The 26,232-nt window shown below is 36.3% G+C and overlaps 1 protein-coding gene across 8 annotated transcripts in view; it reads left to right on the top strand.

Moving 5' to 3' along the window:
- FHOD3 (formin homology 2 domain containing 3) overlaps positions 1–26,232 on the top strand; it is a 652,613-nt gene that overhangs the window by 566,331 nt on the left and 60,050 nt on the right. For 7 of the 8 annotated variants that reach the window (XM_051969747.1, XM_051969754.1, XM_051969753.1 and 4 more), the window contains 3 exons: positions 4,132–4,440; positions 9,694–10,583; positions 20,657–20,815. In XM_051969747.1, coding sequence (XP_051825707.1) covers positions 4,132–4,440; positions 9,694–10,583; positions 20,657–20,815 — 1,358 coding nt within the window. The remainder of the gene's footprint in view (positions 1–4,131; positions 4,441–9,693; positions 10,584–20,656; positions 20,816–26,232) is intronic. The other variant, XM_051969751.1, reaches the window with a different exon arrangement.

Below are 26,232 nucleotides of genomic sequence, written 5' to 3'. Positions count from 1 at the left end.
TGAGTTCAGATTGGGCGAGGATTGGAGGAGGAGAATCTACTCTACAGTATCCCTGTCATTTATCCGGGTTATATTTGGAGACTTCTTCCAGTGATCAGGCGCTCATGTCTTCTCCCAAGGCTTCTCATTTTTTTTTTTACAGTGTAGGTGTTAGGGAAATGTCATATATTGACACAAGATCTGCTTGTCAACAATCAGTCAATATTAAGTGCTTACTGTGTGCCCTTCAGGCTCTAGTTTGCCCAGTGGATAGAATATCAGGTCACAAAGAGTTGGACACACCTGAAAAAGGACCCAATGACAACAAAATGTAACTTCCACCTAGTGTTACTAATTCTACTTTCTGGGACCAGATAAAACAAGCCTAATTTCTTTTCCATAGGGTAGTTGTTCAGTCATGTCTGTTTTCCCATGACCCCATTTGGGATTTTCTTGGCAAAGATACAGGAGGGGTTTGCCATTTCCTTCTCCAACTCATTTTACAGATGAGGAAACTGAGGAAACCAGGGTATGGATCACACAGCTAGAGAGTGTCTGAGGCTGGATTTGAACTCAGGAAAGATGAGTTCAGGTACTACAGTCAACCAGTCACCGAGCTACCCAAACATTAAAAACCAGTGCTTGGTTTTGGTGCTCAATTTCTACTAATTTCCTTTACAAATCATACATTTCTACTGTCATTCTAATCAGTTCTAGACACTGGCCAAAGTGGTTGCTAGAAGGCATGAGTTTGCTTACCTTAATATGGCTTAATTCTTTGCTGTCATTGAAGAAAAACCAAAATTGCTGTAAATTATGTGGTCAAAAATGAAATGGGAAATCTGGTCATTCAAACCATCAAATCCCAGATCCTATTTTCTTGTTACTTTCCCACTCTGCAAAAATCGCATGTTTACCAGGTTTAGCTAGAAATGCAGAAGATGACTGGTGGGATTTCACTGTCTTGGAGGAGGAGACTGAGCCTACCACCAACAGTTCCCACCATATGCCAGCCAATTAAAAGCGAAACGGATGCCATATGCCAGGCTGTTGGAAACACACTTCAGTTTTGATGTGGCTATTAAGTCGGAAATGTGTGTAAAAACATGTGCTTTCTGTCAGCCAAATGTCTGACACAGCCATTTTTCTATACTCTGGCATGCCCCACTTACAAAATTAATAGGCTTTGTATCTCTTTGCAAAGTACTTCTTTCAGATTTCCAAAGGGATCACCATAGAAAAGCCTTTTGAGCACTAATGGGAATTAAACTGAAGAGCATGCTCCTGCTTGCTTTTTACCTGTGTTTCAGTCTCATTAATAATTCATTTCTGGTTTTTGGAGGAAAGAATTGTATAGTACAAAATACATGTAAAAAAAAGCATGTTACAGGCTATTTTGGTATCTCTTGTCTCTCAGAATATCTGAATAGAAGAGAAAATCAAATAAGTTGCTTTTTGCTCTTAGACCCACAACACTTCTTTCTCAATATACTTGGCAGGAATTTTCATGGTTATAAAGTAGACCCTTATTTACCTGCCACTTTAAAGTCTATAAAACACTGGTATTCCAAGAACTCTGTGGATATGGAATCATGCTCATTTTACAGATGAAGAAATTCAGAGGTTAAGTGACTTTCAGGTGGTCCCCAATAGTTGGGACTTAAACCCAGGTCTTCAGAGTCTCAAAACAAGTTTTTGAATAACAATAATGTAATAGGATACCTTTGATTACCTAACTCCATGCTAAATGCCATATTCTGTGCATGACCCCTATATTACTCAAAATCAAATTCACACAATGAACATCTTAATAAATAATAAGTAAATTATATTTTATATAGAGAGATATATAGACACTTAACAAAACATCAATTCTTTAAGCCTTCTGAAGCTAGCAAAGCAAGGGAAAGAGAAATGAGGGAGAATAATAAATTATCCATTTATGATGCAGTAGAAACCCAAGAAATTCCCCAGTGGGAAAGCTGGTCACATATAGAATCTTTTCAAGGCCTGATATACAGGCAAGTGTTTACTCCTAGGTACATATATTTGGCCTTCTTAGAAAGGGGCAGTTTGAAGAGTTTATGAGGATCAAGTAAACCTTGAAAAAAAATAATTTTTCTTGAATAATTCAGAAACTAATAGCAGAATTCCACCTGTCATCAGTGGTGGAAAGATCCTGACAAGGTTTGTTGAGCAGGGACTCAGTCAGTCAAAAAACATTTTTAAAGTGCCTACTATGTGCCAGATATTGGGGATACAAAAGAGAAACAGATTCTTACATTCAAGCAATGTATACATCCATCCTGTCCTCCAACACAGAGCCTGCTGGTCACTTCCATGTGCTCATATAAGAGGCACACTCTCATTGTCTGCATGTCCTTGTGACTTTGTCAGTGAAAAAACATTTATCCTTTACAACCTCACTGACTCTGCATGTGGAAGGTTTGGGGATACTTTGTCACTGTCTCTTCTAATCATTGACCTTATCTTCTTCTGGCTTTTTGCCTGAATCTATTATTTCTGGTTTGGGCAAGGATTGATTCTTTAAATTTTAATTTGACATTTTATTTTTCCAGTTACATGTAAAACAGTTTTCAGCATATGTTTTTAAAACTTTGAGTTCCAAATTCTCTCCCTTCCTCCCTCCCCACTCTCCCTTCATCAAGAAGGCACAAAACATTTCCATAAGTCATGTGAAAGAAAACATAGATTCCACCCCCCAAAAAAAAACTTCATGAAAAATAAAGTAGAAAATAACACAACGCTTAAATATAATCAATTCTTTCTCTAGATATGGATGACATTTTTCATCATAAGTCTTTCAGAGTAGTCTTGGATCACTGTTTTTCTGAGAATATCTAAGTTATTCACAGCTGGTTATCCCACAATATTGTTCTCATTTTGTATATGATACATTTCCCTAGCTTGAGCTCATGGAGGACTTTACAGATTTTTCTGTTAGCAACTTGTTCATCAATTCTTATAGAATAATATTCCATCATAATCACATACCACAATTTATTCAGCTATTTCCCAATTGATAGGCATCTCTTTGCCCTGAGAAAAGAGCTGCTATAAATATTTTGGTACACATATGTTCTTTTCCTTTTTTTAAATCTCTTTTGGGATACATGCCTAGTAGTAATGTTAGGTGAAAGATTGTGCATAATTTTGTAACCCTTTAGGCATAATTTCACACTGTTCTACAGAATGACTGAATCAGTTCACAATTCTATTAACAATGCATTAATGTCTCATTTTTCCCACATTCCCTCCAACATTTATTATTTTCCTTTTCTGCCTATTAACCAATAATAGGTATGAGATGGTAGGTTTTACTTTGATTTCTCCAAACAATAATGAGTTAGAACATTTTTATGCCTATAAATAGCTTGATCAATTCATTTGAAAACTTCATATCTTCTGATTATTTATCAATTGGAGAATGGCTCTTATTTTTTATAAATTTGTCTCAGTTCTATACATTTGAGAAATGAAACCTTCATTAGAGAAACTTTTTTTAAAATATTTTTTACAATAACTATTGCTAACTGTTTATTTTACTCTCTCCTTTTATCTTGTCCTTCCTCAAAAGTGTTTTGCTTCTGACTACCTTCTACCCTAAAATGTATAGGAAAGATTGAAACAGTTTTTTTTTCAATTCTTTGGACTTGATCAGGATGCCTAGAAAATTGAGCTGATCCACATGATAAATTCCACCCAGAGCAGACTGGCATGATGTAATGTATTTAGTTTTTATATAGCCAGGAAATTAGACCAGATGTGGAGATCCCTGTTTTACTAGAAGATAAGCATCCGGCTTCCATGTTTGATCATCTTATAAATGGTTTTGAAAACCCCATAGCCAAACTTCTAAATATGTTTTGAAAATATGGAGCTAATTTCAGTGTGGGAACAATTGAAGCAAAGGATGATAGACTTGCTCAGGTAGCTCTCAGTTTCATCCATTATCCATCAGCATCTTATTTATGAGGTTGTACATTCGCCATGGATATTTTTCCTTTGTTTAGGAGGAAAAAGAATGGAAAGAAGGGGGACTACCCCACTCTGATAATTTTTCAACTCTCACTTGACACCTTCGAGAAATGACTGTTAAGTGAATATTTTCTCCATTGTTGTCTCCACCAGTGAGTGCAAGTGACCCTGACCCTGAAGCAGAGCCTGAGACAGAAAGAGTGGAAGCAGGAGGAGTGGAAGCTGAGGTCGGAGTGAAGCAGAGGGTGGATGTACCGCATCAGGAAGTGTTGTGTCACCAAGGGGGACCAAAAAGTGAAGGGACCCAAGGACCAGAAGAAAGTGCAATACTCAGTGAGAAGGAAAGGCAAAATGAAGAAGTGAATGAAAAAGACAACTGCTCAGCCTCCAGTATTTCCTCCACAAGCAGCACTTTAGAGAGAGAAGAGAAAGAAAGCAAATTAACAAGTGATAATGAAGCTGGTAAAGTCTTTTATTCAATCACACAAAGAAATTCTAAAGAAAATAGGAAGGTGGGAAAGAAGTAAACTGCTGAACTGACTACAGAATAGTACTGAGTTCCCTTGAGTAATCATAAATTCAAAGCTGAAAGGGATCTCCCAGTGGAGAAACTACAGAGAGGTGAAATGCCTTGTATAGAGTCACATAGCTAATAAGTATCTGAAGCAGGATTTGAATCTAGTCCAGTACTCTGTACACTCCATTATGCTGAGACTATTGTGGTGTACAGAGGTAAGAGACCCAGGGAAGCTATATAGCACTTTATGGTAGAGTTAGATTCAGAAATTCTGTTTAACAGGTTGATAATGAAAGAATCTAGTGGTTTCCCTTGAGAAATAAGCATTGTAATTCATTGATTTAGTTGTTGATTTAACTATAATCTTTAAAATTCTGTTATTATTTTATTTCAAAGGTAATGTTATGTTGTGTATGTGAGTTTAAATTCAAAAAGTCCTGAACCCATCTCTCACACATAATGTCACTTTGGGCAAATCACTTAACTATTCAGTACACCAGGTATGTCAATAAGAAAGAGCTTTTTTCATTCAGAGTTCCCTATATCCAAGAAACTACAGATTTGAATATAGAAAAGGGAAAAAAGAAAGAGAGAAAAAGAGAGGGGAAGGAAGAGAGAGACAGAGACAGAGAGAGACACAGAGAGAAAGACAGACAAACAGAGAAAGAGAGAGAGAGAGAGAGAGAGAGAGAGAGAGGGAGGGGAAGGGAAAAAAAGAAAGAAAGAAACTAGAGAAGGAAGGAAGAAAGGAAGGACAGAGGGGAGGCACACTTCACCAGGCTGGTTTGTTATATTGCTATAAATCTTTAAAATATGCTATTAAAAGAGAAGCTATTTTCTTACCTCCTTCCTTCCCTTTGTGAAACAATAAGAAATTTTTCTTTCTTTATGTCCATTAGATTAAGAGCTATGTAATTGGTTGTTTGTTACCAACAAATTCAAGGTTTTATAGTTTAATTCAGTATCTTGCATAGTGGCTGGTACATATTAAGTATTTAGTAAATGCTGATTGATTGACAGAAAATATTAGAAACATCATAACACAATGCTGGCATGGGTTTGGTTACTTTGTATTGTGAAATTTGATACTTTCCTTAAAATCCTTAATTTGTCTTTTTCCCAGAGTAACAAACAATTGAGAGGCAGAGCTACATAGAGGACAGATATTTGATTTAGAATGAGGAAATCCTGGGTTCTAGTCCTGTTTCTGACACAATCTGGCTTTGTTATCCATGACAAGTTTTTTATCTTCTCAGTACCCAAGGGAACTTATTAGTTGCAGAGCAAGTGCCCATCTACATTGGGAGAAAGTGTTTCCTCGCCACTAATTCTTATAACCAATGAAGCCACAGGTCTGGTTCACCTCTCCCCTCCCCCCCAAAATTTGGTTATTCAGAACCCAGCTTTTTAAACTGTGGATTGCAACCTCATATGGGGTCTCACAATTGAATGTGGGAATTGAAAAATTATAATTATTATCAGGAAATGTTTGATTTGTATACCTATTTTACATACCTGCATATCTAGAGAAATGTAAAAATGGCTTGGGTGAAAAGGGGTCATGAGTGGAAAAATTTTAAGAAGCCCTTTTCTAGAGAGAGAGAGAAGCTGGTATCGTATGGTCAAGCAAGAGAGGCCCACAGCACTTTAGATGCACTCCCCTAATGCATTTATGGGAGTACTTGGACAATTCACACAAATGGAAAAGTCTCAGATGATTTGTGGTCTGAATCAATGGAAGAAGTTCTCATATTGATGAGACTTTGAAGTCCTCTGCAATATTTGAATCATAATGCTCATTGTTGTAGTCAGTTCCATTGAAAAAAAGCAATATTTGGGGCAGCTAGTCAGTGTAGTGGATAGAGCACCAGTCCTGAAGTCAGGAGGACCTGAGTTCAAATTTGGTTTCAGACACTTAACATTTCCTGGCTGTGTGACCCTGGGCAAGTCACTTAATACCAATTGCCTCAGCAAAAAGAAAGAAAGAAAGAAAAAGAAAAAAGCAATATTCAATTATAACTCAATATATGGTGTTCTACTGTTATAAAATACTATGATATGGAATCTTATTTCATCCCTTTAGCAATCTTGAGAAAGAGATATCATAAACATTATTGCTCCCATTTGATTTAGATTAAGTGATTCATCCACGGTCATGTATGTTATAAGTAAAAGAGGCAGAATCCAAACCCAGATCTAATGTCATGCCTCCTGCTCTTTATATTATATTGCATCTGAATTCCCTAAGAATTGATTAAGGCCATTTCCCTCATATGGACTACATTGTTTTAATTTTAAAACTACTCACTTTGGGGATTATACATAATCTAACTCTCCCTACAACTAGGAGAAAATTTTTGCACAAAGTGAAAAATAGGACACTGAAAGTATGGGTTTGATCTTTTTTTTTATCATGGGATTTACAAGAATATGCTACATTTAGGTTCCTAAATTTAAGGTAAGAAACAATTTGCAAATCCTGTAAAAACTGCCTGTAATGGTGAACGTGATATTACTTCTTAACTCATAAACAGAGCTCTTTGCTCTGTTAATTTAAAGGAAGTTATATTCCTGAAGTATATAATGATAGTTGCCCATTATTACTCTTTTAAAGTAAACCCTTTTGGGGTCAAATGCCATGTGTTTAGCAGATTAAGTTGTATATTTTGAGCTAATTTGCCCACGATGTGAGCCTGAGCTCCAAGAAACAGCTTAGAGAGCCTAGAGAGGCTCCTTCTCAGAGAAATGGCCAGCAGGTATTATTGTGTTCTCTCAAACTCACAAACATTGTCTTTGAATGCCCTAAGGTGGGACGTCAGTTTGCACTCACGAGGGAGTGTCCCTGCTGGTAAAGTCGTGAACCCATGAAATATTTTTAAAAGTCCTCAACCAGATGATATAAGTTCATTAAAACTAGAATCTCTGGGGGCTTGTGGCCTCCAAAAGCCTCTTGAGAGTATCACTCAACAGACTCCTGTGGCAACAATTCTTTGGTTTGCCTTCTTTTTGTACAAAGGAGAAAGGCTACATAGATGATGTCAAATAATAGTCAGATGATGATTAATTAGGATTTCCATTTTAACCTATTATTTGCCTGGTCAAAAGGCAGTATTGACATTTATTGCCCATACCCTGACGGAGTAACAAAGGAGAAATGTGAGATATATTTGCATCTCAGGGATGCTCCTTGCATTTTAATTCCGGGTTTTATATTTATGAAGTTGTAGGAGTCTGCAATAGAATGAGTGCAAGGTATGAGACCACACATAGCACTAAGCTGAATTTTATTCAAAGTCAAGTTAACGAGAATCTTACTGCTGCTTGCTCAGATACTATGTACAGAGTTGCAGGCACATACTCTCTGGAGCCAAGCCTTCTTCGTGTTTCCTGCATCATGTTTTGTTTATTATGCTTTAACAGTTAGTCATCATTACCCCGTGTAGCAGTACTGAAATACATCAACTAGTTGGATTAGAAAAGTAAGCCAATGAACTCATGCGGGTCGGATTATCCAACATTCTTCTAAATAAGGATAACTTTCCCAAAGTGGGATCTCAGCTATCAATCACAAGTGACTGCCTTCTTAGCAAGAACAGGAGATCAACAAATGCTCCTAATTATTCACAAGCTGTGGGTCTGTCTATACTTTTATGGTATAATCGGATGCCTCCTACTTCACTGCAGTTCATTATTACTGGGCTTTGAGAAATCCTGCTGCTTATCCAGACAAGCTAGGGTAAATAGGAAAAAGCATCTCTGTAAGTCTTGCCGTTCAGATGCACTTCCAGGTGATTCTAAACTTCCTCTTATGAAGAAGAGTTCCTCCCATGAGGAACTCAAAGACAGATCCTTATGGGTATATATTTCTGATTATTATCTGTAGATTTAAAGGGGGAAAATTATAAGGCTTGAAAGAAACTCATCTGTGTTTTGGGTTTTTTTTTCACTTTGTGATTTCTTCTTTTGCTCTTACATTCATATTTTTCTTTGGGGTTTTGTATAATGTAAATTTGATAACAGAGATTTTTTAAAAAGTAAGCAGAGAATCCAAAAGTTTAAAATACTGCACAATTTGTTAAACATTGCCAACATAATAGAAGAATAAAAGAGCTGTTCAGAGCCGTGAAAAGATTCATTTTGATTTAGTTCCTGTGCCATTTCAAATAGGCTGCTCATCATTTATTATTAAATTTATTTAATTTGTGAAACTGAACAGGGGTTTTCAGATCATGAAATAGCAAAAGTATACTTTTAAAAAATATCAAAAGTGAAGGCCTTCATTCTTCTTGAGTGGCTTATAGTATGACTTTTTGAATTAAATGCCTCATAAGTTTGAATCAAAAAACAGTAAGACAAGATCTTTTCATTATGGTTTTTGCATGTTAGTGGCAAAGTAAAAATGTCTAGAGCCATTTATGATTTCCCTGTTCTACTAAGAGGGAGGAGGTATCCCAAAGAAACTGTGCAGGGAACCCTTGATTCATTGGGGGTACCTAAGGATCCTGTCCTTACTGAGTTAACAACAGAGACTCTGATCTTAGCTTAAGAAATTTATGTGGTCAGCTATGTGGTGCAGTGGATAGAGCACCAGTCCTGAAGTCAGGAGGACCTGAATTCAAATATGGCCTCAGCCACTTAACACTTCATAGCTTTATGACTTGTCTAGTCACTTAACCCCCATTGCCACAGGAAAGGAAGGAAGGAAGGAAGGAAGGAAGGAAGGAAGGAAGGAAGGAAGGAAGGAAGAAAGAATCTCAGAACTCTGAAACTGACGTTGTTGAGAACAGGGGAAAAGAAATGGAGTATGTGTTATCATTAAAAAAAGAGTCATGGGAGACTTAAAGCAGAGATCCACCAACTGTGGCCATTCAAGAAAATCAATGAGGAACTGCTTTCTTTAGAGACAGGTGTTCTTGAAACTAAATAATCTTCATGATTTTGTGTCAGGCAGAGGGATGTCAGTGGACAGAGATGACATTTTGACCACCTGCCCAGGAGAGAAACAGTTATATATTAGTGGCTGTACATCATATCTCCAAGAGAGAGCCATTCAAAATATATATATATATATATATATGCAGATATCGATGTTCCAGATGTACACCTGCCAAAATGTCATTCATGTCCATCACTATCTGCTTCTGCTGATCTGCATCCCCTCTGCTACTTTTTCATTAATTTTGCTTTTGTGATTTCAGGTCTCTGGTCCCAGACCATTCAGGATGCTGGTGTAAATGAGCAGTGTAGCAACATTCTCAACAACAAGCGGTTCATGCTGGACATGTTGTATGCTCATAATAAAAAACCCAAAGATGAAGAGGAGAAGGAACCAGAGAAGGTGGAGGAGGAGAAGAAGAGGACGGAAGAAGATGAAGAGTCCATCCCCTGTGTAGCCAGTAGGATCTCTGTTCTCCAGGCCAATGCCCAGGTTAAAGATGAGAATGTCAGAAAGATGGAGATTGAAAACTTGGAGAACCAGGGAAGTGTGAAAGCTTTTGCTGAAAAGTTCAACAATGGGGAGCTCTCCAAAGGCACAGCCTCATCAGAGACAGGAATTGGTGAACAGGTCTCTGAAAAGGCACAAGCACAACCAAAGAAGGAGTCGGACTATATTTGGGATCAGCTCATGGCGAATCCTAGGGAACTGAAAATCAAAGAGATGGACTTTACAGACTTAGGAGATGAGGATGATATAGATGTTTTAGATATGGATTGGGGTCCCAGAGACTCACTCATTCCTCCTCCTCCACCTCCACCTTCCTTTTTGTGTTTGCCTCCCCCTCCCCCTCCCCCTCTTTTTGATTGCTCATCTCCAACTCCAGCCCCTGCTAATTTATTGGCTCCTCCCCCAATGTATGGCACTCCTCAGGGTTTAGGGTGGCCCCAGGTTCCCAGGGGTCAGCCAGCATTCACAAAGAAGAAGAAAACCATCCGTCTCTTTTGGAATGAGGTGCGGCCATTTGAGTGGCAGTGTAAAAACAAACGCTGCAGAGAATTCCTGTGGTCGAAACTGGAACCCATTAAAGTGGATACTTCCAAACTGGAGCACCTCTTTGAGTCTAAGTCCAAGGAACTGTCTGTCACAAAGGTACCACTCACATCTAGCTTGTTCCTTTAATTCGTGGCATTTCTTTTCATCATTGGTAAGACCATACAGCTCTGTAGCTCATGCATTCAGTAGGAGCCATATATATGTTAGGTTTTGAATTATTAATTTATCATTCCCACCCTAGATACAAGTTTAGTGATTTTTGTTCTATTTCAGTTGATGTGGATGTTGATAATATGGGCAGTAATAAGTGAAACATTAACAAAAATGGCCATCTAAGAAACTAAATGATCAGAGCTAGGAAAGAAAAAGATAAGCTTAAACACATTGATCTGGTAGAGTTCATTGATCAACTAGTTAGGAAAGAAAAACAACTGATTAGCTGGAAATAACATTGTTGTTCTGTTGTTTCAGTGAAGTCTACCTCATAATGACCCTATTTGAGGTTTTCTTGGCAAAGATTCTTGAGGAATTTGCCATTTCCTTCTCCAGATCATTTTACAGATGAGAAACTGAGGTACACAGGATTAAGTGACTTGTCCAGGGTCATACAGCTAGTGAGTATTAGAGCCCAGATTTGAATTCAAAGAGATGAGGCTTCCTGACTCCCAGCCTGTCTACCTGTGCCGTCTAGCTGCCTAGAAATGACATTACCCAGTCAATGAATATGGTGATCCAACAATCCTAATTTAACATTAGGCAGTTTAGACATTGACTATAGGATGCAATTCTATGCCTACAAAAGATGTCAAATCTTGAATGAATTTCTTTAAGTAATTCTTTGAGAAAACTTACAGACTGTCAAAAATATAGAGCTTTCCAAATAACCTAATCTATCTATATGTTTTGGATTGAGTGGACACCACATGTATTGAGGTGATTGAAATTTCTGGTTTATACTGGGGTGACTGATTGAAGTTTTTGGTTTATATTTGGATATTTTAGCCCTTAGCTGTAGTATTGCATCTATGAATTACACTTTGTATTCCAAGTTACTAAAAATAAAATAGCTCCATTGTAAGGTACTTATTAAGCATGACAATATAGGGAACTGAGAAAAAATACTCCACTAATAGATTGATTAACATATTTCTAATGATTCATTGCATTTAAAAAATCCTAACTTGGACACACAGGTTTCTCATCTTTAAAGGAAGGCTGAGAAGTTTTAGTCAGTTTATATCAGTCTTGAAAATACTTCTTTTTAATTATCATATCTACAAAATTTTATTCAAGCTGCAAAATGTCCTTTGACACAACCCACGTTTGTTTCTCCCTCTTAATGAAACAAGGTTTGTGGAAGTACTTTGCCAAGTACACAGCCATCTACAAGTGTCAACTGTTATCTTTACTAACCCATTCTTCTTCCTCCTGCGATACATTACTGCTTTCAATAATTATCTTTGCTAGATGAGTCTTAAGCAAAAATATTCCATGTTTCCCCATGGATGCAGATTCCCTTAAGGGCAAAAAAGAAGGAAATAGAAAAGGTCAAGCATACAAAATTTTATTTTGTGAAGGGAGTAAAGCACTGAACTCCATGCTGTATGAACTCCATAAACTTCTTGTAGTATGCAGCTGAATGCATTGGGCAAAGTGCTGACAATCCACAAGCAATAGGGAATGACTTAGAGGGCCAGCCTTGCTTTTCAGGCACATGGCCAAGAGCTGCCAACAATTCCTTCATTCCCATCTATATTCCTCCTTTAAATCCTCATGGGATTTCCCATGGGAGCTGAAAGAACTTGCCCCACCACTACCTCTACAATTTAATATTTAAAATGCTAGTAAGATACAGCTATTATTCAAAGTTCAAACAAGCTTGTAGTCAACACATTTGGATTTTCCAATCAACTAGTGTGGAAATCTGCTCTATTTGAAAGTAAATTAATTCCCAGAGTTAAAGCTCTTACAGTACAGAGAACAGGAACATGTATTTAACTATGATTTCCTACAACTCATTTGAATATATAAATAGAAATATAGAAAGACTCATTGTGATCGACTTTAATTAGTTCACCAGTTCTTCCTTTATCAAATACCTCCTCCTATCACAAACAGACACACAAACACAGTGAAAAACCAAATCACCCATTCTGCATTACCTACTTTTGTTCTAGAACTCCCTGTGAAAATGAAATGTAATTAGATTTTCCCAAAAGGGAATTTCCTTCAGCAGATACGCTATCACTTATCTAGAAAGCCTTGTTAGCTGGATGGTTGCCAATGACCAAAGAATTCAGGAGATACATGACAGCTAAGTAGAAATGGCCAGTCTTTGACAGCACTGAGGCTATATTTGAAGCCTTTTTGGTCTGACAAAAGCTGCCAAAGTTTTCCCTCTATGGTCTAGTTGTTGAGGTTCTGTTTTCACCTCCACACCACCATGAAGTATCAGAACAGGAATTTAGTGGAGGCTTCTGGGAGAAGATGAAGAAAAATTCCTATCAAAAACCTGCACATCCAGGTAACTAAAGACACAATTTTTGTTTTATACATCAAGTAATTCATGAAAAGATGATTCCAGTGACCTATGACCAATGTCACAGTGATTCAAATTTATCTAAAAACAGGGACAAGGCAACTACACCCAATTCTAAATGCCTTCATTTAAAAGATAACTGACTAGGGATAAAAATACATCTGTGGCTATAGAAAATATTTTAGCTGTTAAAAATGAATTGATTATTACTGAGATCAAATTTTAAACTTTGGTCTCATTAACCCACTGAGTTAATTTACACAGGTGTCACCCAGAGAGTGTTTTTCTATTGTGTCCATTTATTTAACTGTACGTCATTAGATTCCCATTGGTAGGGGTAGGGGGAGAAATGGTTTAACTAGTGAAAAGAGGGATTACTAATCACCAAATCCTAGGAAGAAGCTAACTTTGGCAGAGGGTAGAGAAGAGGAGAAAAAAAAAGTAACCATTTGGCAATGAGGAAACATAAAACTTTATTTGTTTTTTTAAAAAGAAGAAGCATGACTGAAGGACTTCCCTAGGAAACCCTGAATATGTGGTCCATATAAATAATCTGCATTCTTGGTTTTATTATGACATGACTTTTAGTAGGACAGGTCAGGAAAAGAGTTATCAGTACTTAATGTACCTTTAAAAGTTTCTGAGTTAAAATTGTATTTCCAATAAAGACAAACTTGTCAATATATAGTAGATCTAAGCTTTAGATAAGAGTTTGACTATTTGAATTCTAAGATTTCTTCTACCACTATTACTCCATGCCATTATATTCCATATCTCAACTGTAGAATAGAAATGTAAGATTAAGGAAACATATAGATCAATTTAATGAAATTCATTCCAAGATGTTCCACAACTAAAAATAAAAACACAGCTCACCACTTTTTTGGTGTAGCCAAGGTGGGTAGGTCCTAATGAAGGGCATGGAAAATAAAGATGAAATTAAAATTAAATGAACTTTATTTTTAAATTAATATACATTAAAGTGGGAAAAAGTTATCCTAAAGGCTTCACTCCATTTTTTTTGGCTTCTGTTACTTGATACAGATGTGACCAATTTTACTTCTGTTTCTAATCCTTAACTGTGAATTTCCATAAAACACAGCTATAAACAGCCACTTCCTAATTCTAGCTCCCAAGAAGTTTTTTATTAAACACAATAGAGTGTACAAAAATAAAATGAAATAGACTTCACGTGGCAGCATATAACACAGGGGAGTCATTTGTAATTTAGGACAGAAAACTTACACCGAGAGAGTCATGGGGATATGATTATAATCATGAAAGCAATATCCTTCTCCCTACCATTCCCCATCCCAGTAAAGAAGGAAGTTGATTTGCCATATTAAAGATTATGGTGATGACTTAATTAGAACTGATAAGAAAACAAAAATATGTCTTGTAATTTTCTGTCTGAATGGGTTGTGGAACATGGATTGCTTCTTGTTTTGTCAACTTAGATATTAGAGGGGAGGGAGACAGAGAAGTCACAGTGAAGAAAAAAAGAGAGCAAAAATGTAAGTTTACTTCAAAACAAGCTAATGTGGAAAACTAGTAGAAAGAAACCAGGGCTGAGTGAGGAAGGATCTGGAGACCTGGGAAATGCTCTGAGATCATAAGCAAAACTTCAGTTTCCCCATTTGGAAAATGAGAGGCTTCAAGTAGAAAATCTCAAAAGCCACTCTCCTCTCTAACATTGTTTAACAGAAAAAATATAAACAATATACTGAGTTTCATTATTTTGCATCTTTACCACTGGACTATAGTTTAGAATTCTGATTTTGATTGATGCTGTTGAGCTGTTCCATGTCTCAGAGGAGACAAATCTTCTGGAAGCAGCCAAGATTCAGATGAGAAGAAATTGTGAATTACTGGATCTGGGTTGAGGACTGTCTGATACTGATAACGTTACAATTAGAACAAGAACTCAGTTACATGACAAATAGATAAGTCATTTAACATGAATTCTTGGTGGAAGAATCCCCTAATACTGAGAATAACAGACAGCCAAGTAGCACAATGTATAGAGCACTGATCCTGAAATCAGGAGGATCTGAGTTCAAATCCAGATTCAGACACTTACTATCTATGTGATCCTGAGCAAATCATTCAACCTCATTGTCTTGCCCCTCTAAAAAAATTATATATGTATATACCCATACATATGTTATGTATATCTGTATATATGGAGATATATATACACATACACATATATGTGTGTGAAAGAGACACACAGAGAGAGAACAGATGGATGCACAGAGGAATTTTGTTCCAATAGTGTTTTATAGATTTTTCTCTTGTCTCTTAAAGAATAAAAACAGCAAGCTGTTCTCAACAATGGTAAACTAGGATTCGACTTATGAATGGAAGTGTAGATTTCAAACATTATTTTATATAATATTTCTACATTGAAAGTTTTGAATAAAACTTGTTTTTACATCTTGCTCTTCCTCTATATTATTCTGCTATATAGAGGCAGTGGGGTATATAAGTAGATAGAGAACAGAAGGTCACACACACTGGCTGCATGACCCAGAACAGGTGATTTTTGCCTCTCCTGGCTGTAGGCAGCTCTCTAAGAGAGCAAAGAAGGTGCTGACCTGAATTGGTGGAGGGAATTACTTTTTGATGGATTCCTACAACAGGGGACATCACCAATTCAGTCACTCTTCTGATCATATTGTGTTCTAAAGAGTTAATTATGAGAAGCCAGATGATGGAGTGGGCAATCAGTTTCTCAGTCAGGATGCCTAATATTCAGGTCCTTCCTCTATTACATACTGGCTCCTCATTCCTTAACAAGTCACTTAACCTTCAGGGTTTCAGGAACTCAAATGCATAAATGATTTGCTCATAGTTCTATCCCTATTAAGTGGAAAAACTGGGATTTTAACCCATGTTTTCTGACTCAGACTTCAGAGTTATTAAATTTGTGTTTTCTTGGGGGATTTAAATGGATAACCTCTAAATAAGTGGTAAAGAGTCATCCACTTTGAGGAATACAAGAAGAAAGGAGATGGCATCCAGACTCTTTCAAGGGAGTCTCTTTGCTTAGGGACCAGTACCCTTTAGTCCCTAATCAATCAAAGGGACACATGAGTAGCAACCAAGAACTGCTGATCTCCCATGTTCTTTTTTCTTTCTTTCTTTCTTTCATTTTTTTTTTTTTTTTGCTAAGGCAATTGGGATTAAGTGACTTACCGAGGGTTACACAGCTAGGATGTGTTAAGTATCTGAGGTCAGATTTGAACTCAGGTCCTCCTGACTTCAAGACTGGTGCTCTATCCACTGCCCCACCTGCTTGCCCTTCCCAAGGTTTTTTAGTAAAGGGCCAGAACATGTTTACCTACTTAAGAAGCCAGGTTCAATCCCATGGAAGCTACTTTAGTCCAGTCCATCTCCACATAAAGGTAATAGCCTAACAAATTTGCTTCCCTGAGCTATCCACACTTGAAGTAAGCCTGCACACAAAGCCTATGCTACTTCTACCCAGGCACCATTCTTCATCTAGGAATAATTACCTGAACTATAAACATGAGAGAAATCTTAAAAAATGGGACCCATGCTATAATCTTCAGTGATAGAAATAGAGTAGTAGAAGAAACTGAGCTGCCCACAGTGAAAAAGATAGAGCACAGAAGTATAAGAAACTGAAACATTAAAAAAGAGAAGTGGAAATGGAAGCTTTTAAATTAGAGAAAGATTACTTTTTGGAGAAGCAGTTGCTTTCTTCCCTTTTGTTCCCAGTCACTACCACTTTGCTTCCCATTATCATGATGATAGCCTCCTTTTCAGAATTTCATCTGTTGAGCAAATGGGAGACTTTTTTTTTTAATTTGCCCAGAACTCTAGTGTAAGAAATAAAAGAAAAAATGAATGCATTGATAAATGTGAATTTTTGTGATAAATGTGAAATAAATCACATTTATCTAGAATATTAGAGTTTATAGAGTGCTTTCCTCATAACTATCTGATGAAGATTAAGTAATTGCACTATTTTACAAGGGAAGAAATTGAGTCTCAGAGAATTAATGAGATTAATCTAGATTATTGCAGGAAATCCAGAGTTGGCTTCAATTCAATTCATCATATTACTGAAAATGTCCTACATTTTACTTATTCGTGCATAAGGTTGTGTTTGAGCTAATTTTAAAAACACTAGGGACTCCAACACCCGTGATATTTGCTATTGGCACTAATTAATAATTGTGTGGAAAACCCTGATTATCCATCATGACAGCAAACACAAAAGCTTTGAGAGATAGCCCCAAGCATGTCTATTCTCTGTGATTTGGCCACATCAGTTTCCTTGGAATCCTTTGCTTTGGCCCTTGTTTAATCTAGTACCTCCAACCTATAAACAACAAAAAGGAATTTCTCCTCTTTAACATTTCTCTTATTCAAAATTCTTTTTCTGCTGTTTGGGTTTCAAGCCTATGGTGCTGCATAATGCAGATTAAAGAAATGAATACTAAAAAAGAGTATTGAATACCCCAAAGAACTAACTCTCTCTGCCTTCTTCTCTATCTTGAGGTATGTGTATGTGCATAAGTATATATATACACATGTGTACACACTTATACACATGCATCCATGTGCACACATATGCATTTATACATGCATACATATATTTTTATATATTTAGCACGTTAGGAGTTAAAATATCCTTAACTTTGCAGAGACCCTGAAAACAATTCCCATAGGTCTTCAGATCATGCTTCGAGAACTTCTGTAGTAATTGATAGGAACTTGGATTTAAAATCAGGTGTACTTGAATTTATATCTTGCTTCAGACAGTAACTAGCTGTATAGTGCTGGGCAAATCCTTTTACCTCTCTATACCTCAGCTTTCTTCTCTGTAAAATGAGCAGATTATATGTGATGGCTTCTAAAATCACTTTGAGCTGTAAGTGATCTCCATGGAGGACAAACCATCATTTTATACCATAAGAATGAGGTGAAAAGGCCCTTTTTGCTCTTTGGAATCACCATCCAAAGGTGAGCCATTTATTTTCATCTAAAGATCCATTTATTATGGGCTTTGGAGTTCATTGCAAGGTGCCAATTCTTTAAATTCATTTTTAATTTACTTATTTTCTTATATCTGACCTGCCACATACTGTGGAATTCTCTCTTCTCATCTGGAGAATCTTTTTATTAATTTTTTTTTAAATTATCAGTTCACTATTTAGTGATTTGATTTATATTTTTGAGCTTTTGGTACTCTTAATTCTTAGCACATCTATCCTTTTCCCTCTCTGCCACCCTAAGCTTCCAATATGTCTTTTTTAAAAATTGTTTCCAAACTTCATGAGTTTTATTTACTGTTTTTACCATTATTTTCCTGCTAGAAAAGTCTATGCATCTATAAAATGAGAGGAGTGGACTAGATATATTCTAAGAATATTTATAGCTCTAAACGCTATAATACCAATATCCAAATTAATCAAAGTTCAATTTTCTAAAATGAATAGTTCTATAATGTACTAGGAACTTATGAACTTAATTACACTATAATGCTTATTTAGTGGTAGGTCACTCACAAAATTTTCCTGTTCAATTCCTCCTAGCAAATATTTATTCAATATTTACTTTGTGCAGAGCATATGTTAGGTGCTTACCATAATCAAAGTTTAGATATGACATAATTCCCATCCTTATGGAATTTTCAGTTTAATAGAAGATCAAAGATCAAAAATATACAGATAGCTATAATTCACAATTATATAACTCAAAATTAAAATAAGTGCATCAGAGAGTTTTAAAATAAGTACTATGTGAGTCCTTGTTAACTTCTCAGATCTAAGTCCAATGTGTTTGTTTTCCTTGTTGACCCTAAAACTCTCTGTTCTTGGAAGTGAAAATTAATTGGTCTAATTCAAGCCCATATGTCTTCATTTCTTCCCAATGAACCACTCCATTTGCCTCTGGGAATGACTGAAGTCTCCCAATTTCATCACCTACTCTAATTTTGTAGCTTCTCTAATCTTATTTAATATTTCTAGTCCTAATTCATTATCCTGCTTGTGCGCTATATAAAATATTCCTATTACTATGTGTGACAAGTCTACCATTTAATAGGATTGAATTTGTAAATTATGCCCTGTAAATGTTTAGTTCTTCCTGAACACTATGCATGTAAGTCAAATTACTACTGCCAGGAGAATGGGAATAAGTAAAAGTCACTTACTTTATTGACTAAACTTTGGCGTGTCTTTGCTCTCCACAAAAACACAAGCAAAAATACTCTTTAATTAGTAGGAAGCATTCATTTAGTGCCCTAAGATTTGCTGTGTTCTTTACAAATATTTTATCTTCACAACAACCCTAGGTAAGAAGTGTTATTAACCTCATTTTACAGATGAGAAGACTGAAGCAGATATAGGTTAAATGACTTGCCCAGGTTTGCAAACCTATCAAGTATATGAGTTTGGATTTTAAATCATGTCTTTTAGATAGCATATGGCCATTGTATTGCTTAGCTGCATAAACTAATCTCTATAGTCTTCCCGAAAACTCTCTGTTTTTGTCCACTAAAACAAATCAACAAAAAATTAAAGAGAGATGTTGTGATATAGAGCAAAGTGGGTTCTGCATCTGGCTCTACATTTTGGTAGATATATGACTCTAAGCAAGTCACATGTATCTGTTTCCATATCTGTAAAATGTACTACCTCCTTTCCCAGATTATGTGAAGAAAACACCCTGTTAGTTCTAAAGTGCAGTATCAGTTGGAGGAGATTTTGTCTGTTTTGGACCAGACCTGTGATTTCACTGGTGAAGAAACTAGTAAATCACCTCAGAACCTGCTGATAGAGAATTCCTTGCCTTGCTATCTCATTATCTTTTGGAGGTGGAATTTTAATCCTTATCTCTCTGACTCTGAGGTCAGCTCTCTGACCATTACACCATGATGGCTGCCCTTTACTCTTAAGTAAAGATCTTTTACATTCACACTCCTTTTCTTTCTCTTCCTCTCTATTATTTTATACTAGCTTTCATTCTGAAAGTCTGCTTTGTTAAGCCAGGTGTTCAAAGTCTCAAAGCGTATACTGCTATGTAACTCTTAAATGTGAGTTCCTTGGGGGCAACTGATTGGATAGTATAGTCAGGAAGTTCTGAGTTCAAATCCAACCTCAGACAAGTTAGCCGGGCAAATCATTTAACCTCAGTTGCATTACAAACTAATAAACAAAAATGTGAATCCCCTGAAAATCTACAACCAAATAAGACAAATGTTAGCACTTTTCTTAATACCCATCATGGGATTTCTTGCAGATTTTAGTTTTGTGTCTAGTATTGCTTTGGAAATAAAAATTTTGCCCTTTTCTTACCAAATACCACAATTGTCCCTCTCCCCCCATTAAAGGAAAATCAATTTGATTTTGTTATGTGTCTGACTTGCAAAGTTCCATTGCCTGACCCAAGCTTGGCCTGCTTTCCACACTGACTCCTTGATCTCTTCGTACTGGTCAGTTGCCAGGCCTTCCCTGTCCTGGCTTTGAGCCCTTGGTTTTCCTCCCTAAATGAGTAGTAAGTTGAAAGGCTTATTTTTAACAGTTCCTTGATGAAAGGCACACAGCACCAAAAATTATGAATTAATCTTGAATTTTTCCTTTACTTTCTCACTAAGAAAACTGCTGCAGATGGAAAACGACAAGAAATCATTGTTTTGGACTCGAAGCGTAGTAATGCTATTAACATTGGTCTGACTGTCTTACCCCCTCCGAGGACAATCAAGATTGCCATTTTGAATTTTGATGAGTATGCCTTAAACAAAGAAGGCATTGAGGTAAGAGAAAATATGATATTTCATCCTGGCTGTCCAATAATATGTTGGTTATGGGAGAGGAGTGATAGATTGGGTAAAGATTTGTGTTCAAGTCCCACTTCTGACATAGACTTGCTGAGTACCTCTAGTCAACTCATTGGATCTCTTAAAGTACCTCTCTTAGACTTTATCTTGATATAGCTGTACTGTTATGAATCTCTTCATTGGGAGGAAAGAAGGAAAAAGGAAGGAATGAAGGAAAAAAGGAAGAGAGGGAGGAAGGAAAGAAGGAAAAAAGGAAGAGAAGGAGAAGGAAGGAAGAGAGGGAGAGAGGAAAGAAGGAAGAGAGGGAGAGAGGAAGGAAGGAAAGAAGGAGAAAAGGAAGGAAAGAAAAAAGGAGAAAAGAAAGAAAAAAGAAAAGAAAAAGAGAAAAATAAAAAAGAAAGAAGAGAAAGAGAGAGACAGAGACAGAAAGAGAATATTTCTTTCAGAAGTTAATGTCATGGACCCTTTTGGCTGTATGATAAAGCTAATGGATGCCTTCTCAGGCTAATGGTTTTAAATGCTTAAACATAAGTATATAGGTTGAGAAAGGAAACCAATTATATTGATATATAGTTAACAAAATATTAATGGGTCACAGGTTAAGAAATTTCCATTCCAGACATTTATCCTTGTGAAGAACAAGTCTGAAAAGGGACAGTGTCAAGCATGACAGAGAAAAGGTTTTAAGCACAGCAGAGCTATGCCAAGTTGTCATTACCTTGTGATGTCAATAAGAACGATGGACAAATAAGACCAGCATAGGCAAAGTCAGCCTGATTTGTGGGACATCAGGAATGTCTCCTTGCCAAAAAATATTTTTTATATACACACCATTTTTAACTATGTTGGTTTTAAAATAACTATGAATTAATTTAGCTTTTCCCTCAAAATCATTTGGAGGAAGGGTTAACCTCACAAGTGGTCACTTTGCTTACTGGCTGCCTGGTATGGTCGGGGAAAGGCTAGACCAAAAGGAAGCTAGAGAATAGCATGAAATTCCCTTATGAATGAAGGCAGAGGAAACAAAAGAAGGAACAGGAATGGTGAAGTCATGTGGGAAAGAGAATTCAGAGGACCATCTGCTTTAGAAATCTAAGACTGCACATAAACTCCTGTAGCCATGGGAGGAAAAGGAGAAAGAAGGAGCTGATCTCAGTGTTGTTTTAATGTTTTAATTTTCAAAAATGTGATTAACAATTGGTATTTTGAGATGTTATTTGGGCTAGTTTTGATTGATGGTTTTTGAAACAACTTTTTTGACTCAATTGCCAGAAATTTTCTTAGTTATTTTTCAAATGTAAGCATATCTTACTCCATCTCTTTGGTCCTTGTAAATGTATATTTAACCCTCCCTCAAAGTACTGCAACCAATGCTACCAGGAACAAGATCCTTTCAAGCATTTATACCTGAAGGGCTCCCTTCAAAGTGGGCTTTTTGCTTCCAAAGTAATTGCAGACAAGTCTTCTCTAAAGTTCCTCTCGGGCACAGCTGCTTTTAAAAAGTTCAATAGATAGACTACCCATATGAAAACTTTAAATTGAGTTCAGTCTTTCAATCATAATCCAGTAAATAATGAGGATTAATCTCTGTGAAAAAATACTTTTCTGGAGCCAGCTGCATTGAAGTCAGAATGGAGTAGAGAAAAGTATATTAGAATTGGAGCTAAGGAACAAGAATTCAAACCCAGGCTCTGCTCTGTGATCTGGAGCAAGTCATTTAAACTCTCTGAGACTCAGTTTACTTATATGTAAAATGATGGGGTTGATTATGTGACATCTACAATCCCCTCCAATTCCCAATTCTATGATCTTTTGCCATCTTCCCCTCTGGCTAGCTTGCTTATTAATCAAGAGAGAAATCAGAGCTGGAAAAACCTAAGTGCATATTGATTGAACTTTGCTAAAAAAGGTTTTCAGCTTGTACCCAGAGGGTCTTTAGCTAATTTCTCTATTTCTTGAATATAAGCAATTTGGATTTTTTTCTTTTTTTCTTCCTTTCTTTTCCTTTCTCTCCTCTTTCCTCTCTTCTCCCTTTTTTAATTACTTCTTTCCTCTCTTCTTCCCTTTCTCTTTGTCTTTGTTTCCTTCTTTCCATTCTTTTCCTTTCCTTTCTTTTTCTCTATCTCCTTCTTCTCTTCCTTCTTTACTCCCATCTCTCCCTTTCTCCCTTTTTTCTTTCTCCTTTCCTTCCCTTTTTTCTTTCCTCCTTTCCTACCTTCTTTTCCCTCTTTCCTTTTTCTTCTTTCTCACTCCTTCCTTCTTCTCTCATTTCCTCCATCCATCTTTATTTTTCTTCTTTCTCTCTTTTTTCTGTCCTCTCTCCTTCCTTTCCTGCCTTCTTTTCTTCTCTTTCCCCTTTCTCCATCTATTTGTTCCTTCCCTCCCTCCTTCCTTCCTTCCTTCTTTGGCAATCAGTTGGTCTTGATTTATACTGCAGCAGACCATTTAAGTTACATACTTTCTCCTCTAGCTTTCCAGGATGACACTAAAGCTCAGCAGATCTGCATATACATGATCTGTGTTTCTAAACAGAACCTTACTAGGCCATCTTAATCCCACTCTGTGTTGTCTCTTAGCAGCCAAATGGCATGGATTCATGCATCATCATGAAAAACTGAACAAAAACATGCAGTCAAATAGATGTCACTGAGGAAACATTCACCAGTTACTTTTAAAGGATCTTAGACTTTAGAAAATGTGGACAGTGACACAGCCCCTATGTGAACTAGATTATATTCTTAACTTTTCAAATAAATGTCATAAATTTTCATTTCTATAGTTAAATGTAGGAAAATATTTTTTCTTGCTATTATAATTGCCATAGCTTTCTTGGACCATGTCTATCTGGAGATAGCTAAAACAGGTAAGAACAAATATTCATGATCACTTGATATGTGGGAAATAGAAATATCATTCTCTCGTACATGTATAAATAAAAGGGACTCTGGAATCGAAGCAACTAAATGCTTAGAGAATTCTCTTCCTGATGCTAATCCACAGGCCTATCTGAAAAGAGGAAGCCCAGAAATCTGGATATTGATTTTTTTTTTATTTTGGCTTGAAAATCAGTGAAAAATGAAGAGAGAAATAACAAACTAGGAAGTATAATTAAGGAATTTTCTATAAGTCAGGAATGTCCCATAGAAAGAACCCTTGTGGTGATCTATCATTAGCTATGTAACTTTTCAACAAATTATTTAAACCCTCTGTGCCTGATTATTCATCAATAAATTAAGCATAATAATACCTGCTTTACTTACCTCACAGCTTTGAGGATAAAAATAACATGTAGTAAATACCTAGGAAAAGCAAAATAATAAAAATAATAAATGATACTCATGTAAGGCAATAATAATTTTATAGAAGTATAATAATGATAATAGCAACAATAATTTCTGAAGAACTTTAAGGTTTGTGAAGTGTTTTCCCTATTTTTACTATTATTCCCTATTACCACATTTTGTTCTCCCATCAGCTCTGTGAGGTAGGTGTTGATATTCTCTCTGTTTTATAGATGGGGAAGCTGAGTCTAATAGAGACACTTGCTCAAGGTGGTAAATTAAATAAGCTTTGAAATTCGTACTAAGATCTCCTTAGTACCAAGTGTAGGATTCTTTCCATTATACCACCTAGCAAAGTCAACAAGTATTCATTAAGTTCCTCTTCTATGCAGGGAACTGTGCTCAGAGCTAACTGAAAAGCCTTTTTTCATTCAGTACCATCAAATGAAATTTTGATAGTTGCATGCAAACAGATTGTTAAAAACAACTTCACATCGCTAGGTTGTTGGCTATCAGATGATGGTCTTTTGAGCCAAGGCTATTCATGAGATTGTCTTCCATGGGGCAAAAGAACTGAGGTCTGTAATAGTTGATGAAGTCAGATCCTGGCAGTACTGAAGTAAAGGTGCCAACAGAGTTGAAATCCAAAGCACAAGAATTCTGGGCCTCTTGTCCCCAAAAGCCTGATATTATTTTCTTTTCCAAAAGTGTTGATGGGGGTTGCCTCATCAGTAAGATGAAGGGGTTGGATGATATGATCTTAGGGTCTTTTCCAACGCTAACATTCTATGGTGCTTTTCCAGACTCAACAAGCAAAATACTTAGTAGTCATGACTTCATCTGCAGGTGGGCTGGATGGCCAAAACCAACAACTTTAATGATCATAAAAAAGATGACTTTTACTTCCTCACTTTTCTTAGAAGCAAGGTTCACACACATTTTGAATTAGTTCTGAGGTAGATCTAACAATTAGGACTATTAGGAATCCCAATAAATGTTATGGTTTTTTTTCCCTATAAAGCCAAGTATCTCACTAAAATAAACACAGGATAACAAACCAACACTTGTAGATTAGATTACAACCTCACTGAGAGCAAGCCCTATGCATATCTATTTTTAGATCCTCTGCATGTCTTTGTACATATTGGGTACTTAATGTTTAACATTTATTAAGGACCCTACTCTGTTTAAGGCACATAACAGACAATAATGAAAATGTCCCCACCATCAGAGAGTTTTTATTCTCTATTTATATCAGCAAAAGTAATGTGTTAATTACTATATTAAAATATGTACAAAATAAATTTAATTTAAATATTTTTATTGCTGATGTTTGTTAAATTGGAAAAGAAAAAAAAACTATGAGTTCATGGGAGGTGACTTTATCCTGCCATGATCCTGTGTCTTGATGTAATTTTATTGTCAATGATGTGTAAAAAAATAAAATAAAATAAAACCAACTAGCAGATGGTGGGCTCATAAATCTTCCACACTGAGCAAATGGTTTAAATTAGTCATAGAGTAAAAAACAAAAGTAAGAGTGTTATTACTTTCTCAGGCAGGAACAAAGAAAGCAAGTTATTATCACCATAAAAATATCAAGGATTGTTCTTCCTGTCTACTAAAGAACCAGTACACCTATAGAATTGTTCACAAGATTTTGTCATAGAATTAGGCTGAGTACAAAATATTGTAGAGGGAAGGGGAGCAGAGAGGAAGAATGAAGGTAAAATTCAACTAAGCCAGATAGTTTGAAAATTAATTTGATACAGCTAACTATTTATTTAAAAACAAAAACAAATGGTTAGCAACCTCCCAGGAGTGATGTTTAAAATAACTGCAATTGAATTCAATAGTTGTTTTCAAACCATGTGTTTCTAAGAAGTGCTAGCATTATAAGTTAGCATCATAAATAGTCAGCAACATACTTGAGGTATGCTGTCTATATAATGCAAGAATTCTCCCAAATCATTACCCTCATCACCTACCAGAGTGCCTAATGTCCTACCACTGTGCCTTTTTCCCAAAGTTCTTTCCCCCAATCCTTTTTTGTTTTTCTTTCAGGAGTTCTCTGCTAAAATTCAAGTACTGCTTTATAGGAGTAACATATTG

Source organism: Antechinus flavipes, chromosome 1, assembly GCF_016432865.1.
Source record: "Antechinus flavipes isolate AdamAnt ecotype Samford, QLD, Australia chromosome 1, AdamAnt_v2, whole genome shotgun sequence".
NCBI lineage: Eukaryota > Metazoa > Chordata > Mammalia > Dasyuromorphia > Dasyuridae > Antechinus > Antechinus flavipes.
The sequence above is the reverse complement of the archived record's forward strand: the minus strand, read 5'-3'. Positions and strand labels throughout refer to the sequence as shown.